The sequence below is a fragment of the Oncorhynchus masou genome, chromosome 16, assembly GCF_036934945.1.
Source record: "Oncorhynchus masou masou isolate Uvic2021 chromosome 16, UVic_Omas_1.1, whole genome shotgun sequence".
In the NCBI taxonomy this organism is placed as follows: domain Eukaryota; kingdom Metazoa; phylum Chordata; class Actinopteri; order Salmoniformes; family Salmonidae; genus Oncorhynchus; species Oncorhynchus masou.
Window position 1 is genome coordinate 8,056,350 of NC_088227.1, and position 17,305 is coordinate 8,073,654.

At 45.2% G+C, this 17,305-nt stretch overlaps 1 protein-coding gene across 2 annotated transcripts in view; it reads right to left on the minus strand.

Annotated features, from left to right (window-relative positions):
* LOC135557409 (mitotic checkpoint serine/threonine-protein kinase BUB1-like) overlaps positions 1-17,305 on the minus strand; it is a 23,605-nt gene continuing 6,300 nt past the window's right edge. The window contains exons 1-23 of one of the 2 annotated variants that reach the window (XM_064990638.1): positions 10,267-10,507; positions 9,876-9,935; positions 9,326-9,664; positions 9,142-9,185; positions 8,982-9,061; positions 8,842-8,888; positions 8,552-8,736; positions 8,188-8,321; positions 7,512-8,080; positions 7,265-7,311; positions 7,056-7,175; positions 4,379-4,489; positions 4,094-4,178; positions 3,911-3,986; positions 3,605-3,773; positions 3,290-3,359; positions 2,265-3,130; positions 2,071-2,171; positions 1,720-1,881; positions 1,279-1,436; positions 957-1,134; positions 750-856; positions 1-569 (exon numbers count right to left, since the gene is read on the minus strand). In XM_064990638.1, coding sequence (XP_064846710.1) covers positions 374-569; positions 750-856; positions 957-1,134; positions 1,279-1,436; positions 1,720-1,881; positions 2,071-2,171; positions 2,265-3,130; positions 3,290-3,359; positions 3,605-3,773; positions 3,911-3,986; positions 4,094-4,178; positions 4,379-4,489; positions 7,056-7,175; positions 7,265-7,311; positions 7,512-8,080; positions 8,188-8,321; positions 8,552-8,736; positions 8,842-8,888; positions 8,982-9,061; positions 9,142-9,185; positions 9,326-9,664; positions 9,876-9,935; positions 10,267-10,289 — 3,927 coding nt within the window. In that variant the 5' untranslated portion in view covers positions 10,290-10,507 and the 3' untranslated portion in view covers positions 1-373. Of the gene's footprint in view, positions 570-749; positions 857-956; positions 1,135-1,278; positions 1,437-1,719; positions 1,882-2,070; positions 2,172-2,264; positions 3,131-3,289; positions 3,360-3,604; positions 3,774-3,910; positions 3,987-4,093; positions 4,179-4,378; positions 4,490-7,055; positions 7,176-7,264; positions 7,312-7,511; positions 8,081-8,187; positions 8,322-8,551; positions 8,737-8,841; positions 8,889-8,981; positions 9,062-9,141; positions 9,186-9,325; positions 9,665-9,875; positions 9,936-10,266; positions 10,508-17,305 lie in introns of those variants that run through there. The other variant, XM_064990639.1, reaches the window with a different exon arrangement.

Below are 17,305 nucleotides of genomic sequence, written 5' to 3' on the forward strand. Positions count from 1 at the left end.
GACTGAAAAGGTTTTTAATTATTTACAAATTAAAATACACCATAACATCTCCAACATCAATCTCCCTATTTATGTCATTTACAAATGGACAAAAAGATAGACAATGCATAAAAAGGTTATTCAAGACCCAAGTCAAGGTAAATCTTTTATATTTACAAATGGAGTAGAGATGAGACATGGCAGTAATACCAATCATCCAGGGTTGTGTACATTAGGCTCGTGTTGACAACGTTTTGTTACGAAACACAAAAACAAATGTTTCTTAGTGGACAAGTTCACACAGCATCTCCTTGTTCCACTCCGTTTCGGACCACTTTCTTTCATTTTAGACCTACTGAACAGCACCCAGGAGTATCAAGGTTCTCTGGGAGTTCTATCTTCGTGCCGACCGGCTTTCTAACAGCTGGATGACCAGGCGGGTCTTCATCGACGGCAGCTTGCTGCTGTAGTTCTGTTGGAGCACGGTGCTCAGTCTACTGCGCATGCTCTGCAGGCAGGGCAGGGAGTTGCAGTCAGGCACATTCAGCAGAGTGTGGAATAACTCTGTCCACAGATCACTGTGGGGATTTCTGAAGAAGAGAGAGAGGGAAGGAGAAAGTAGTGTGAATTTGAACTATGCTGGAAATATTTCAGGTCAAAAAAGGGGGGAGATATTTTCAAAACACAAACAAAAATATTCAAGCGATTACTCAGAGCAACAAAAAGTAGTGAAACCATAAAATCCATTAGCACTCCTACTCAAGGGTTACCTTCTAAATACTGCATTTGTCTTCCACACACCACCCTCCTGTGTTACTTGCATGTATGTTCCAAAAATCATGCAGTACACCGTTCCCGCTATTCCAAAGTAGTCGGTCTAAAACACAAAGAAACGTAGTTAATATTCTCAGCAGGTCGTATTGGACATCCACCCATCACGACAGGACACGCACTTGCCACCGACAGACACACTTTACCTGGTAGTTCCATGGTCTCCCACTCCTCATCTCTGTACACTGGAAGCCTGAGGTCATACACTTGGCAGTGAACGAAGTGCCCTCTGGGAACAGAGTCATGTCAATGCTCTGACCCAGGTCAATCAGGGCAAGGCCGTGATACAGGTTATCTGGGTCAAAAGACTTGTTCTCCAGGAACCTAAAACACAACAGACAATTAGCACAGTGAAGAGCCACTGGTAAGCCCTGGTAGAGTACTGCATCCACCCATTACTAGAAATGACTACAGGGAAAACAAAAACACATCCGAGAGGCATAAGCACCAGTAAGGAGCCATCCCTACCTATCTCCCAGCAGGAAGTTGTCTGGTTTGATGTCAGCGTGAATGATGTGGATGCTGTGCAGCTGTTCCACCATGTGCAGCATGCAGACAGTGAAGTAAATCACCAGAGGCTGGGGCATCACCTTGTCAGTCAGGTTTTTGTACAGGTTCACAGCGTTCTGGAGGGGAATAATAAACATCTTTAACTCCATTTAGTGCTCCAGTGTGGCATCTTTGGGTGCATCCCAATCTCCTTTCTCCTTTTGTGTAAACTTGTTCATTACTTCCCACATATCTAAAAGCATTGGATCGGTAGAGACATGGGCTACAGGGAGTTTCCATCATATTTTTAATACCAGTCATTTCCTTTCAAATCAGTGAAGGGAAGTGCACACATATGTAGCCCTGATGTTCAATTGATTGATAAAATATGGTGGGTGATGAAGAGGGGTTACTACCCACCAGTAGGGTGCCACAGTTGTGGAGCTCGCCCAATAGCACGCTGCCGTTCTGAAAGAAGTGGGCAGAGTGGATGTTGGTGAAGAGGTGACGCACGCTCGGCTGCAGTCGGGCATTTAGCTGAGTGTTGATGTAAAACTCCCATGGATTGGCTGGTTTCTGCACCTACATGTACAGATCAAGATACACACAAGAATGGAAAATCAAGCATTCAATAGGAGTGCTTGAATTGTGGGGATACGGTCACTATAAAACAGTCATGTTATCAGGCTTTACTAATGGCAGCACCAAAACAGTCACCAATCAATTCATGAAAGGTCAGGGGAGTTACCAAGTTTAAATTAATATTCCTACCTTTAAAATCCTCTTCTCTGAGGTTGTCAGGTCAGTTGCCTGGTAGACCGTGGCAAAGGCACCCTGTCCGAGGACGCAGTCAACCCGTAAGGAGCCTTCACCTATGTATGACCGTCAAAGTGATTTTTAGATGTATTTTTTTTTAAAGAAATATGGTGATTTAAAAAAAGTCACAGCCAGTAAGACTTTCTTACCCATCTTGATGGTCATCTTGGGCGCGATGCTGGGGACTTTGCACTGCCAGGTGATGAAGTTTGGCTGGGAGGTGAGTGGCATGGGCAGTTTGGAGAGCAGGGAAGAGATCAGCTCATCATCCCAGGGGTCGGAGAACAGCTCTGACCCTTGGTCTGGGCTCATAGGAATATCCATGCCGTACCTCACCTCTGGAGCTGGACTCATAGGAATATCCATTCTGATCCTTGATGACAGATGGACTGGACTCATGGTAACATCAGAGCCAAACTTTGATGGTTCGGGACTCATAGGGATGTCCATGGTCTTCAGAGGGAAGCCATCTGTTCTCTGACCCTGACAGGGACTCATGAAGGCATCCAAGTCGAGTTCAACCCCAACCTCTGGGCTTTTGACCACTAACCAGTCTGGCTTGGGTGCACACTCCGGGCTCATTGGGATATCGAAAGCAGGTTTTGGGGCTTTCTCTGGACTAGTTGAAACATCAAAGTTGGATTTGAAGGCATCCATCTGGCTCTTTGAAAAGGATACTTCTTCCGCAGGTGCACGCTGTGAGAGAGGACAGGCTGGCTTTAAAGACTGCTCTGGGCTCACATAGACATCCCAGTCTGGTTTAGAGGCCTTGGGAGGAGGGCTTTTGGCCCCTGCCCCCTCAGTATGAGCCAGGGGGGCAGTCTGGTCTCTGAAGGACAGTGCGGCCGGGGCATGATGCTGCACCTCAGTCATGGAGCACGTAGCCAGGCTTCGCTGGGCCAGGGCTAGCCCTTCCCCCACGATAGTGCCCTGCTCAGCAAAGCCCTGCACCCTCATAGAGCACTCAGCGCCGGTCTCAGATATCCCATCAGGTGGGCTCTGCTCTATGATAGGGCTGAGGGAAGGGAAACAAACTCATTATCTCCACCATGGAGGCGTTTGATCCAAACACTTTGACTACACTTCTAAAACATTGACCAATGAGCATTCGAGTGAAAAAGTACAGTATACTGCAGTTACTGGTAGTCTACAATATCCGGTTACCAGTAAGTACCTGAGTTTAGTGGGCTGTCGCAGGAAAGGGCCCTCTTCTGGACCACTAAAGCCTCGGGGGTGACCATTTTCTAGAGGGAGGAGAAAAATAAAATAAAAAGTCAGCCAAAAATGGTCAAGTACTTGCTTTAGACCACATTGTTGTTCTGAACAACAGACACCTTTTAACCAAGTGAGGGCATTTGATTTCTGAACTGCTTATGGTTGCATCCCAAATGGCACCCTATTCCCTATGTAGTGCATTACTTTTGACCAGAGCCCTATGGTGGCAATTGGGATGCATGCATCCTATGCATGAGCTCAGATAGAGGGCTACCTTGGTCCTGCTCAAAGTTCCAGGAGGAAGGAGCTTTGTTTTGGAAGGGCGTTGAGACCAGGTGGGCCGACAGGGAAAAGTCTCTGGTGCTGTTGGGGCAGGTGGCCAGGGAGTTGTAGCGTGCTCCCCACATAGTGCTTTCATCTGGTATCAATTCCGAAGGAGATTCCTGAGCAAACACACATACACACGAAACGATAAAGGTTTGCATTGTGTACACAACTTAATAACATAACCCAACCATATTCTTTCATTGAGTCCTTGCTAAATGGAAATGAGTATGTCACCATGTAATTTTGCACTTACATCTTGTTTCTCTCTTTTAGATACAGAGATTTCAGCTAGGGCCCTTGGTGGCTTAGCCTTGTTCACCATAGTAGCACTAAATGGAGCAGGAAACGCACCATAAAGCAGTGTTCATAATTTACTTTGAGAATTAAAGGAGATAGCAAAGAAAATGGGATGCAGGAGAAGAACTGCATGCTTCACCTGCAGTTCTCCTTGTTTTCGTTCTCATCCTGAAAAATTGCGAAAGGCACTGCATCGGGGGGCTTGCTGAACAAAGAGGCGCCTCCTTTAAATAACAATTTTTTTTTTAAAGAGAAAAAAAAGACATTTAACCACAATGTAAAATCAAAAAGGACAACCTGCCATTATGCATTTCTACTTTATTGTTTTACTGTAAAGTGTTTTGCAATTGTAAATACACTTTTTATTTAACCTACAGACAAACAAAAAGTTGAGAAGTTACAATCGAAGGGGGAATTGGATTACCCATTCTCTGGTAGGCAGCATCAAAGCTCTTCTCAGCCTGATGCATTGACATGCTGGGGAACTGTTCCTCCTGCATGAGGGTTGGAGCCTGGAACATGTCCATGATCGCATCTGGATGGGAAGGTAAAGAGAGGTGCAATACTAAAAGGACCATATAATTAGGAATTACAATTCTAGAATGGACATGAACCTTCTTATGGATGGGATGACAAAGGTCAGCCATTTTGGTCAGGGAATTGGTAAACCATGGTTTGCCTGTGCTGTGATAAGATAGTGGAAAATAATGCATTTGAATCATTTATCATCTGCACTGCATATTTGTTAGCTACTGTAGCTAGCCAGCTAGTTTTACAGGAATAATTTAATCCATTTTTCTAATTAACTGCCAATATGCCAACATTCCATTCAAACAATATAGTCAATCCACAGCCATTTCCATATACTGGCTGAAATAAGTTAATGATAGACATGTTGTAAATGCAACGACTACTGATATTCTATCATACAATAGCACTCACAGCTTTCCAAGAAAACAAAATCTTAAATATTTATGGTCCGTTTCCATATATTTTAAAGGCTATTTATACAGAAAGTGTATAAAACCTGTATAAACTATGTATAATTATATGACAGTATTTTAGGCTGACAATTCCATTACACAATTTCTGATATATAGTGCATTCAGAAAGTATTCATACTCCTTGACTTTTTCCACATTGTGTGACGTTACAGCCTCATTCTAAAATGTATTAAATAGTTCTTTCTCCCCTCATCAATCTACACACAATAGCCCATAATGACAAAGCAAAAACAGGTTCTTAGAAATGTAATAAAATACTGAAATATCACATTTCCATAAGTATTCAGACCCTTTACACAGTACTTTGTAAAAGCATCTTTGGCAGCGATTACAGCCTCGAGTCTTCTTGGGTACGACGCAACAAGCTTGGCACACGTTAATATGGAGAGTTTCTCCCATTCTTCTCTGCAGATCCTCTCACGCTCTGTCAGGTTGGATGGGGAGTGTCGCCGCAGAGCTATTTTCAAGTCTCTCCAGACATGTTCGATTGGGTTCAAGTCCGGGCCATTAGGGTCGTTGTCCTGTTGGAAGGTGAACCTTCCTGCCTGAACGCTCTGGAACAGGTTTTCATCAAGAATCTCATCGCAGTGCTAGCTGACACTCTCCCGAGTGGCGCAGTGGTCTAAGGCACTGCGTTGCAGTGCTAGCTGTGTCAAGAAGCAGTGCGGCTAGGTTGGGTTTCAGAGGACGCATGGCTCTCGACCTTCGACCTCCTACATCCTCAGTTGTCTCCCAGTCCCTGCCGCTGAAAAACATCCCCACAGCATGTTGCTGCCACCACCATGCTTCATCGTAGGGATGGTGCCAGGTTCCCTCCAGACATGATGCTTTGCATTCAGGCCAAAGTTTCATCAGACCAGAACATCTGGTCTCTCATGGTCAGAGTCCTTTAGGTGCCTTTTGGCATACTCCAAGCAGGCTGTCAGTGCCTTTTATGGAGGAGTGGCTTCTGTCTGGCCCCTCTACCATAAAGGCCTGATTGGTTGAGTGCTGCAGAGATGGTTATCCTTCTGGAATGTTCTCCCATCTCCACAGTGGACGTCTGGAGCTCTTTCAGAGTGACCGTCTGGTTCTTAGTCACCTCAATGATCAACGCCCTTCTCTCCCAATTGCTCAGTTTGGCCGGGCGACCAGCTCTAGGTAGAGTATTGGTGGTACCAAACTTCTTTCATTTTAGAATAATGGAGGCCACTATGTTCTAGGGGACCTTCAATGCTGCAGAATGTTTTTGGTACCCTTCCCCAGATCTGTGCCTCGACAATCCTGTCTTGGAGCTCAACAGACCATTCCTTTGACCTCATGGCTTTGTTTTTGCTCTGACATGCACAGTCAACTGTGGGACCTTATATAGACAGGTGTGTGCCTTTCTAAATCATGTCCAATCAATTCAATTTACCACAGGTGGACTCCAACCAAGTTTTAGAAACATCTCAAGGATGATCAATGGAAACAGGATGCACCTGAGCTCAATTTCAAGTCTCATAACAAAGGGTCTGAGTACTTCCATAAATAAGGTACTTCTGTTTTTAAATTGTAATACATTTGCTAAAATTTCTAAAAAACTGTTTTCACTTTGTCATTATGGGGTATTGTGCGTAGATTGATGAGAGGAAGAAATTATTTAGAGTAAGGCTGTAACGTAACAAAATGTGGAAAAAGGCAAGAGGTCTAAATACTTTCCAAACACTGTATCACATGCCTTACTTTTATTTTCCTGCATAAGTAAAACCAGGATCATCACTGTACTGCCATTCATTCCTCCCTGACCAATATGGCTACCATTTTAACCCCATTCTGGAACTTTGATTCAGGTCCCCTCCAGTAATTTAATAGGATCTCTATGCAAAATCTCCATTGGTTGTACTGCCTTTATCATACACATGTATGGTATACATTTGAATATCTCCATCAAAAAAGGGATAGAGTGTAGCAGACAGCACAATGGAAGTGATTGATTTGAGCACCAATTGTTTTTGTTCTGCCTTTGAATTTAAATCACCAATATCTGAACACAACACACTATGACTGATTGACCAATACATGTATGAAGAAATGCCTTCATTTCAGTAAATGAAAAGAGTTGAGTACCCAACTCACCAAGTGCCTCCCGTGTGTTGACTGTTGGGGATGGGAGAACCCTGGACGGGGTGGCTTGCACCAGTCCCAAAGAGGTGTTAGGAGTGATATGGGACAGGTTCCCAGTCCCTCCCTGTGACACTGACAGAGAGAGTGAGATTAAACGTTTTAATTCATATACGAAAACTAATGAGGAGAATAAAGGGCCCAGATTATGATATTTTACTTACCATCTAATTTCACCTCCGACTCAGTAGCTTCACTGACAGACACCTCACTGGAAAAACAAAGGGAAACGATTAGCTTAGATGACAAAAGGCTAAATAATTAAAAACAAATTAATTACCTACATCTCTGAGGTGTCTCGCCCTGCCAGAGCTAAATAGGCTAGAAACACATAATGAAATTTGGGTTGTGAATAATGACACATCTGAAACCAGGACTAATCTAGAGACATGATGCCTCATTATCACTTACTGGGAATCTCTACCATTGTGCTGCTGGAAGCTGCTGCGGTGGTAGTTCACTGAGCCACCGAGTTGGGACTGGGAGCGAACATCCTGGAGAGGATCTCCCCCGTGCTGCAACTCAGATTCATAGGCTGCTAGCTTCTGTGGGGCTGATCCAAATGACAATCCAATAGGCTTAGGGTGTTGTCCTGGTTGGGGTTGAACCAGAGAGGCCTGTAGAGAATATGCCTGTGGAGCAATTGCAGATGATTTCGGTGCTTCTGTACATTGACGCAAGTCACCCTTTGGTGCTTTTGGCAGGTGAAAGGAGCAGCTATGGGAGGTGTTTTCCTCTTCGACCTGTCCAGATGGGGGAGAGGACATCTGTGAGAGCAGGGTGTCTGTGATGGGAACCCTGAGACTGACGCGCTGAGAGTGGGCCTCAGGTTCCCTCACCGTGCCTTTTCTGGGGTCCTGTCCACTATTCAGTCTCAATCCTGGAGTGGGTTTGACTCCAAGGTTGTTTGAGAGTGGAGGGTGCCTAAAGGACTGTTGTAGAAACCCAGGATTCAGTCCTGTTGCAGGTGTGCAGGATGCCTGAAAACAGAAGTGCATGCCACATTTACAAAAGAGTCCTACAAATTCTACGGGAACCACAACAATAGAAAAAACTGAAGTTAAGGAGCCATGTGGATTCCTTTTACCTGCACTGGTGGAGCAATGGCTGAGCTTCCCTGGACTGGAGAGCTCACACCGAGGTTACTCTCCAGCTCCTCCAGCAGTTGGTTCATCCTTATCACTTCCTCCTCCTGCTCTCTAGCCAACCTCTGACGTTCCTCTGGTAATAAAACACAAACAAACATTGGTCAAAACTGACAGTTGGCACTGTGGTAGTGAGGCACACACTCAGCTGTTGGTGCATTTGATTTAGATAAAGCGTGTCTGTAAAGGATGTCATGTGGCCAGCTCATATTGATGTCTGACTACACTATAAAATACAGCCGTGCATTTCTACTGTTAGAGGAGTGGGCTGCAACAACGCTGCGTTAGAAAGTCATATGATCCTACCAAACTCTCTCTGCTTCTCCACTTGCTTGCATCTCACAAAGTATCGTCTGGCTCGGACCTCCTCGAAGCAAAGTTCAGATCCTTCGCAGATGAGGTCTTCAGTATGGTACATCGACACTGTTTGCAAGTTTACAGCCAGTCCTTGATTGGGTTTATTTACCACCACATTTTCAGACCGGGAGATTCTGCGGGAGAGTCGTTTCATTAGAGGGAATACAATTAACTTTTCTATAAAAAAAATATATATTACACACACTAAAACAAGCTGTTATTACATTATAAAGACTTACATGCGAACTGTTCTGTCTGCAGGGAATTGGGACAGACCTTCGGGGTCCTGTGGCAGAAACATTTATATTTCTCTGTTTATCACTTTCTATGAACAAACATGAGAAATGATTCTGATCACATCTGAAATGTGGTAACTCACCTTGTACTGTGGGCCAGGCTCTCTGTGGGATTGCAGCTGATTTACCAAGTGAGAAGTCTGAAGAGGATTCCGTACACCTTCTGTTTTCATAAACAAATTCAGGTTAGATTGTGGATACTTTAGTCAAAGAACCAGTCCACCAGGAAGAAAACAGTCTCACCTGATGCCCCTGTCCCACCTCTAGAAGAGCTGGTTTGGAACCTCCTGTGAATACATTTAGATGTATCAACAATAAACAACATGGAAAGGTTAAAACTTAATCAGTTTCAGTCAATAGAGTCCTTAATTTTTACATTTAATTCAAATGCAATAATTTGCATTCTAACTTAAGTGTTGGAGGTTACCTGTATTGCTGAAGGACAGTGTCAGCCGGCTCAGCTTGGTTCTCCATGGCTCTCTGGTAGACGGCGTCAGCCTGTTGAAGCAGGCCCTGCTGCTCAAACTGTTGAGCCCATGCCACATAAAGGACTGCAGCTCTGGTGCCAATACCCTTACTGTATATGTGACTGTACAGTTTGATGGGCTCATCATAATAACTTGCACATTTGATGCAGTAGTTTACGTATCGGATGTCATTGGAGTAGCGCTCCTCTTGGAGAAATCTTTGTACTAGACGATCTAGCACAAGAGACATCCCCTTGGCGTCTTCAGCAGGTAATCTCTTCTCTAGATATTCAATAAATCTGAAATAATGTAAAAGTATGGTAAAGCTAGTTTACACACCAATAAATATTCACACACACAAAAAAAAGTTGTTGCTCCCAAACCAGGTGAGATTTGCATGCAAAAATATCCCATCAATGGCAGATGCATAACCCTTAATTGTTTACTTTTGTTGGTGGCCCCCTCTATGAAGATAATAATGGAATAAAACGCATGCACAAGTTAAAGTACCTGTCCCATGGATCTAGGGGGTCGTCTCCAGTATAGTTGCTCAAACTTTCCTCAAAGCTCCTGTAAAACAAATTAATTTGATTTAAAAACTTAACAGCAGTTTGAACCCCTTTCTCTTCTGCTTAACTGTAGCTAGCTAACATCTAGCATGGATGACAATATGTTTATGTCAATCAAAACAAAGTAACGTTATTACTGCAAGTTGTATCAGCAAAGAAACTCTAGTATCAAATATTGTATTATTCACCAAGTAGGAAACTAGGAAATAGTTACGTAACATTAGTTGGCTAGCTACTGTTAGTTACTGTTATAGTTAGCTAGCAAGGAATCAGGATTAACGTTAGCTGGGTGGGGGGGGGAATAAAAGCAGTTAGCTAGCTACCGAACTTACTGTAAATGTGAACCGACATTCATGGTGTGGATTGAACAGCAGACTGGCGGTTCCCACTCCAAATTCCAACAACACAAATATGAGCAAATACGCGCAAATCTAAGTTAGATTAATTCAGTAACTAAATACCAAGTATTGCATTCACGTCGCCAGCAAAGACACTGGTGGCTTATTCTATCTGTGTCGTTAGCATGGCTGGTGTCACAGAGTACTGTGAAACTGCCTTTGCCATTGAGCTATATTAAGAACGGACTTTGCTGGTAGGGTATTTCAAATTCCGCGCCTAGCTGATACGTCAAAAAACAGCATCATAAATGAATGCATCCAATCAGCGCCTTTGGGGCGAGTAAACGCAATTTCATTGGCTGGGTGAAAAAAAAGCTATTCACCGACGTGATACTTTCGCTAATGCCTGAATCTGCAATTTTGAATCGTTTGATGAATTCGACTATAAATATGTTACAAAACGTGCAAATGAAAAAGTGCTGTATCTTAAAAATGAATGACAACAAAAATATGCTTTTTGGTCTTAATTTAAAGTCAGGGATAAGGTTAGCATTGTGGTCAGTGTTGGTGAGTAGTGAACTACATGTAGTTCCACTACTAATTTAAATCCACTTCAATGTAGATGAATGGGAGGGAGCGGGTTAAAGAAGGATTTTTAAGCCTTGAGACAATTGAGACATGGATTGTGTATGTGTGCCATTCAGAGGGTGAATGGGAAAGACAAAATATTTAAGTGCCTTTGAACAGGTAATGGTAGTAGGTGCCAGTGGAACGAATGTGAAACGGCTAGCTTAGTTAGCGGTGGTGTGCGCGAAATAGCGTTTCAATCTGTGACGCCACTTGCTCTGAGACCTTGAAGTAGTGGTTCCCCTTGCACTGCAAGGGCTGTGGCTTTTGTGGAGCGTTGGGTAAAGATGCTTCATGGGTGTCAGTTGTTGATGTGTGCACAGGGTCCCTGGTTTGCGCCCGGGTATGGGCGAGGGGACGGTCTAAGGTTATACTGTTACATTGGTGCCGTGACCCGGATCACTGGTTGCTGCGGAAAAGGAGGAGGTCGTGAGTGTAACGGATGTGAAACGGCTAGCTTAGTTAGCGGCGGTGCGCACTAAATAGTGTTTCAATTGGTGACGTCACTTGCTCTGAGACTTTGAAGTAGTGGTTCCCCTTGCTCTGCAAGGGCCGCGGCTTTCGTGGAACGATGGGTAACGATGCTTCGTGGGTGTCAGTTGTTGATGTGTGCAGAGGGTCCCTGGTTCGCTCCGGGTATGGGCGAGGGGACAGTCTAAAGTTATACTGTTACACCAGGTGCACCAGTTTGTGTCAAGAATTGCAATGCTGCTGGGTTTTCATGCTCAACAGTTTCCCGTGTGTATCAAGAATTTTCCACCACCCAAAGGACATCCAGCCAACTTGACACAACTGCTGGAAGGATTGGTCAACATGGGCCAGCATCCCTGTGGAACGCTTTCGACACCTTGTATAGTCCATCCCTCGATGAATTGAGCATGTTCTGAGGGCAAAAGCAGGGGGGGGGGGGGGTGAAACTCAATTTAAGGAAGATGTTCCTAATGTTTGGTATACTCGGTGTGTAACGCACATGACATTCTGGCAACTTTGAGGAAAGCTATTTTATAGCGGAGTTGTGCCTGTTGTTCACACGTGCATCTGCCCTCTCATTTGCTAGAATATTCCCACATGATCTCGCTTTTCACATGCATTTCCATCTTCTTTCATACTGGACGCAGAGACATAAAAATAGTATCCACGTGTTCATCTGACTGGGGAAGTACAGTACCAGTCAAAACTTTGGACACACCGACTCATTCAATGTTTTTTCTTTATTCTACTTTGCAGAATAATAGTGAAGACATCAACACTTTGAAATAACACATCGAATCATGTTATTCACTCCGCTTCCCTTTATCTAGTATTAGGTTTTGGTTGAAAAAAAAGTGTACAAAATGTGGGAGCCAGAAAGGAGCAAATACTTTTTCCACGGCAATGTACATTGTAGCAATAGGTTTCACATACAAACTTTATAGCTTATGTCCGAACTCAGAATCAAATAGGCTTTGCAAAAATGGTCGCTGTGATAGAATGTTTATTTTGGTTGACGATTTCGGCATTTATTTAAGTTCCATGGCATCAGGTAGACTGATTTTAGATGTGTCCATGTAAACAGGATTTTTAGGGAAATTGATCTTCTTGCAAAGCATGTAAATGTTTTAAACTATTATATTAATCTTACTATCCACAATAATCGTATAATTATTGTGTGCATGTAACCATACTCATTGTGATCTGTATCAGAAACTGGGCTGGCAATCACGGGCAATGCAGAGACCACAGCTTTGACTTATTTTAATTTACAAAGTTAAATGACAAAGTCCTAAATTAGCGTTGAGTTTTTTCATATTGACTGTAGTGTTTTTTTGGATTAACTGTATTAAAAACTTTTCTTTTAGTAAAGATAATTTAGCCAAGTGCATTCTGTCTTGGGTATTTGTTTCACTGCTTAGGCGTTTGACGCCTTTGGCTGAGAATGATGGCTTGTGTAATCTTATGACCACACCATGTCTGATCTTATAATGACAAAATGTGTCATTGTTTCAATTCTATTCTGTAGAGCTAAGTTCTCTAAAGAATCATATTGGGGATATGTAATTCCTAAGGAACACACCATGTTCAATTTCATGGTGGTATGACACAGTGTTATGAGAATTTTGTTATCAATGTTCATAAACTTCAATTAATCTACTCAGTCTGCAACTCAGAGTTTGTAAGATTCTGGTTGAATGAAGCAGACAAGAGTCCCAGCTTACAAAAATCTAAGTGTTTATTCACGAGAACGTTCTGAAGTCTATTATACAAAGACATCCATTTAATAGCGGCGCACATACTTCCACACAAACAGTAGGTATCCTACGCACATACTTCCACACAAACAGTAGGTATCCTACGCACATACTTCCACACAAACAGTAGGTATCCTACGCACATACTTCTCACCACTGTATCACTACCCAGCCGACAGTTCCATTCCCCCGAGATTAGGGAGACCTTGAGAAGTACTCCTTATGCCCTCATAAGTTCCTCAGAGGCCAAGCCAGGTCGGTCCAAACACAGTTTTACTGTTCTCTGTATCTTTCTTCGGCCCCCACATACAAGTTCAAATCCTGAGCGAAACCTTCCTCAGACAGTCTGTGTTTTTCCACTATACAGATACATTGTTTAATCTAATTCTGACTAAAACTACACACATCATCAGATTATAATTTTATGATTCTAATCAATTTCATACAATTATAAGGTTTCAGAGTGGAATTCTTTAATCATTATCTTTCAACATTTAAATTATATTATCACACAGCTCTAATGAATTTGGCATAATTGGCTCAAGGTGAGGGAGCAATTGTCATTTGAGAGAATGGAGAAAGACTATTCTGTAGCGGTAAGGTTTGACAACTGATATTTAAAATGCTTTGCACATGGCTTTCTCAACATGGACCTTATCAATCAAAACATGTTTTACATTTACATTTAAGTCATTTAGCAGACGCTCTTATCCAGAGCGACTTACAAATTGGTGAATTCACCTTCTGACATCCAGTGGAACAGCCACTTTACAATAGTGCATCTAAATCATTAAGGGGGGGGGTGGTGAGAAGGATTACTTATCCTATCCTAGGTATTCCTTGAAGAGGTGGGGTTTCAGGTGTCTCCGGAAGGTGGTGATTGACTCCGCTGTCCTGGCGTCGTGAGGGAGTTTGTTCCACCATTGGGGGCCAGAGCAGCGAACAGTTTTGACTGGGCTGAGCGGGAACTGTACTTCCTCAATGGTAGGGAGGCGAGCAGGCCAGAGGTGGATGAACGCAGTGCCCTTGCTTGGGTGTAGGGCCTGATCAGAGCCTGGAGGTACTGCGGTGCCGTTCCCCTCACAGCTCCGTAGGCAAGCACCATGGTCTTGTAGCGGATGCGAGCTTCAACTGGAAGCCAGTGGAGAGAGCGGAGGAGCGGGGTGACGTGAGAGAACTTGGGAAGGTTGAACACCAGACGGGCTGCGGCGTTCTGGATGAGTTGTAGGGGTTTAATGGCACAGGCAGGGAGCCCAGCCAACAGCGAGTTGCAGTAATCCAGACGGGAGATGACAAGTGCCTGGATTAGGACCTGCGCCGCTTCCTGTGTGAGGCAGGGTCGTACTCTGCGGATGTTGTAGAGCATGAACCTACAGGAACGGGCCACCGCCTTGATGTTGGTTGAGAACGACAGGGTGTTGTCCAGGATCACGCCAAGGTTCTTAGCGCTCTGGGAGGAGGACACAATGGAGTTGTCAACCGTGATGGCGAGATCATGGAACGGGCAGTCCTTCCCCGGGAGGAAGAGCAGCTCCGTCTTGCCGAGGTTCAGCTTGAGGTGGTGATCCGTCATCCACACTGATATGTCTGCCAGACATGCAGAGATGCGATTCGCCACCTGGTCATCAGAAGGGGGAAAGGAGAAGATTAATTGTGTGTCGTCTGCATAGCAATGATAGGAGAGACCATGTGAGGTTATGACAGAGCCAAGTGACTTGGTGTATAGCGAGAATAGGAGAGGGCCTAGAACAGAGCCCTGGGGGACACCAGTGGTGAAAGCGCGTGGCGAGGAGACAGATTCTCGCCACGCCACCTGGTAGGAGCGACCTGTCAGGTAGGACGCAATCCAAGCGTGGGCCGCGCCGGAGATGCCCAACTCGGAGAGGGTGGAGAGGAGGATCTGATGGTTCACAGTATCGAAGGCAGCCGATAGGTCTAGAAGGATGAGAGCAGAGGAGAGAGAGTTAGCTTTAGCAGTGCGGAGCGCCTCCGTGATGCAGAGAAGAGCAGTCTCAGTTGAATGACTAGTCTTGAAACCTGACTGATTTGGATCAAGAAGGTCATTCTGAGAGAGATAGCGGGAGAGCTGGCCAAGGACGGCACGTTCAAGAGTTTTGGAGAGAAAAGAAAGAAGGGATACTGGTCTGTAGTTGTTGACATCGGAGGGATCGAGTGTAGGTTTCTTCAGAAGGGGTGCAACTCTCGCTCTCTTGAAGACGGAAGGGACGTAGCCAGCGGTCAGGGATGAGTTGATGAGCGAGGTGAGGTAAGGGAGAAGGTCCCCGGAAATGGTCTGGAGGAGAGAGGAGGGGATAGGGTCGAGCGGGCAGGTTGTTGGGCGGCCGGCCGTCACAAGAAGCGAGATTTCATCTGGAGAGAGAGGGGAGAAAGAGGTCAGAGCACAGGGTAGGGCAGTGTGAGCAGAACCAGCGGTGTCGTTTGACTTAGCAAACGAGGATCGGATGTCGTCGACCTTCTTTTCAAAATGGTTGACGAAGTCATCTGCAGAGAGGGAGGAGGGGGGGAGGGGGAGGAGGATTCAGGAGGGAGGAGAAGGTGGCAAAGAGCTTCCTAGGGTTAGAGGCAGATGCTTGGAATTTAGAGTGGTAGAAAGTGGCTTTAGCAGCAGAGACAGAGGAGGAAAATGTAGAGAGGAGGGAGTGAAAGGATGCCAGGTCCGCAGGGAGGCGAGTTTTCCTCCATTTCCGCTCGGCTGCCCGGAGCTCTGTTCTGTGAGCTCGCAATGAGTCATCGAGCCACGGAGCGGGAGGGGAGGACCGAGCCGGCCTGGAGGATAGGGGACATAGAGAGTCAAAGGATGCAGAAAGGGAAGAGAGGAGGGTTGAGGAGGCAGAGTCAGGAGAAAGGTTGGAGAAGGTATGAGCAGGGGGAAGAGATGAAAGGATGGAAGAGGAAAGAGTAGCGGGGGAGAGAGAGCGAAGGTTGGGACGGCGCGATACCATCCGAGTAGGGGCAGTGTGGGAAGTGTTGGATGAGAGCGAGAGGGAAAAGGATACAAGGTAGTGGTCGGAGACTTGGAGGGGAGTTGCAGTGAGGTTAGTGGAAGAACAGCATCTAGTGAAGATGAGGTCGAGCGTATTGCCTGCCTTGTGAGTAGGGGGGGAAGGTGAGAGGGTGAGGTCAAAAGAGGAGAGGAGTGGAAAGAAGGAGGCAGAGAGGAATGAGTCAAAGGTAGACGTGGGGAGGTTAAAGTCGCCCAGGACTGTGAGAGGTGAGCCGTCCTCAGGAAAGGAGCTTATCAAGGCATCAAGCTCATTGATGAACTCTCCGAGGGAACCTGGAGGGCGATAAATGATAAGAATGTTAAGCTTGAAAGGGCTGGTAACTGTGACAGCATGGAATTCAAAGGAGGCGATAGATAGATGGGTAAGGGGAGAGAGAGAGAATGACCACTTGGGAGAGATGAGGATCCCGGTGCCACCACCCCGCTGACCAGAAGCTCTCGGGCTGTGCGAGAACACGTGGGCGGACGAAGAGAGAGCAGTAGGAGTAGCAGTGTTATCTGTGGTGATCCATGTTTCCGTCAGTGCCAGGAAGTCGAGGGACTGGAGGGAGGCATAGGCTGAGATGAACTCTGCCTTGTTGGCCGCAGATCGGCAGTTCCAGAGGCTACCGGAGACCAGGAACTCCACGTGGGTCGTGCGCGCTGGGACCACCAGATTAGGGTGGCCGCGGCCACGCGGTGTGGAGCGTTTGTATGGTCTGTGCAGAGAGGAGAGAACAGGGATAGATAGACACATAGTTAACAGGGTACAGAAGAGGCTACGCTAATGCAAAGGAGATTGGAATGACAAGTGGACTACACGTCTCGAATGTTCAGAAAGTTAAGCTTACGTAGCAAGAATCTTATTGACTAAAATGATTGAAATGAAACAGTACTGCTGGAGTAGGCTGGAGTAGGCTAGCTGGTAGTGGCTGCGATGTTGACACTACACTAATCAAGTCGTTCCGTCGAGTGTAATAGTTTCTACAGTGCTGCTATTCGGGGGCTAGCTGGCTAGCTAGCAAGGTTGATTGCGTTCCGTTACTTTAAAAGAACGACAATAGCTGGCTGGCTAACCTAGAAAATCGCTCTAGGCTACACAATTGTCTTAGATACAAAGACGGCTATGTAGCTAGCTAGCTACGATCAAACAAAACAAACCGTTGTACTGTAA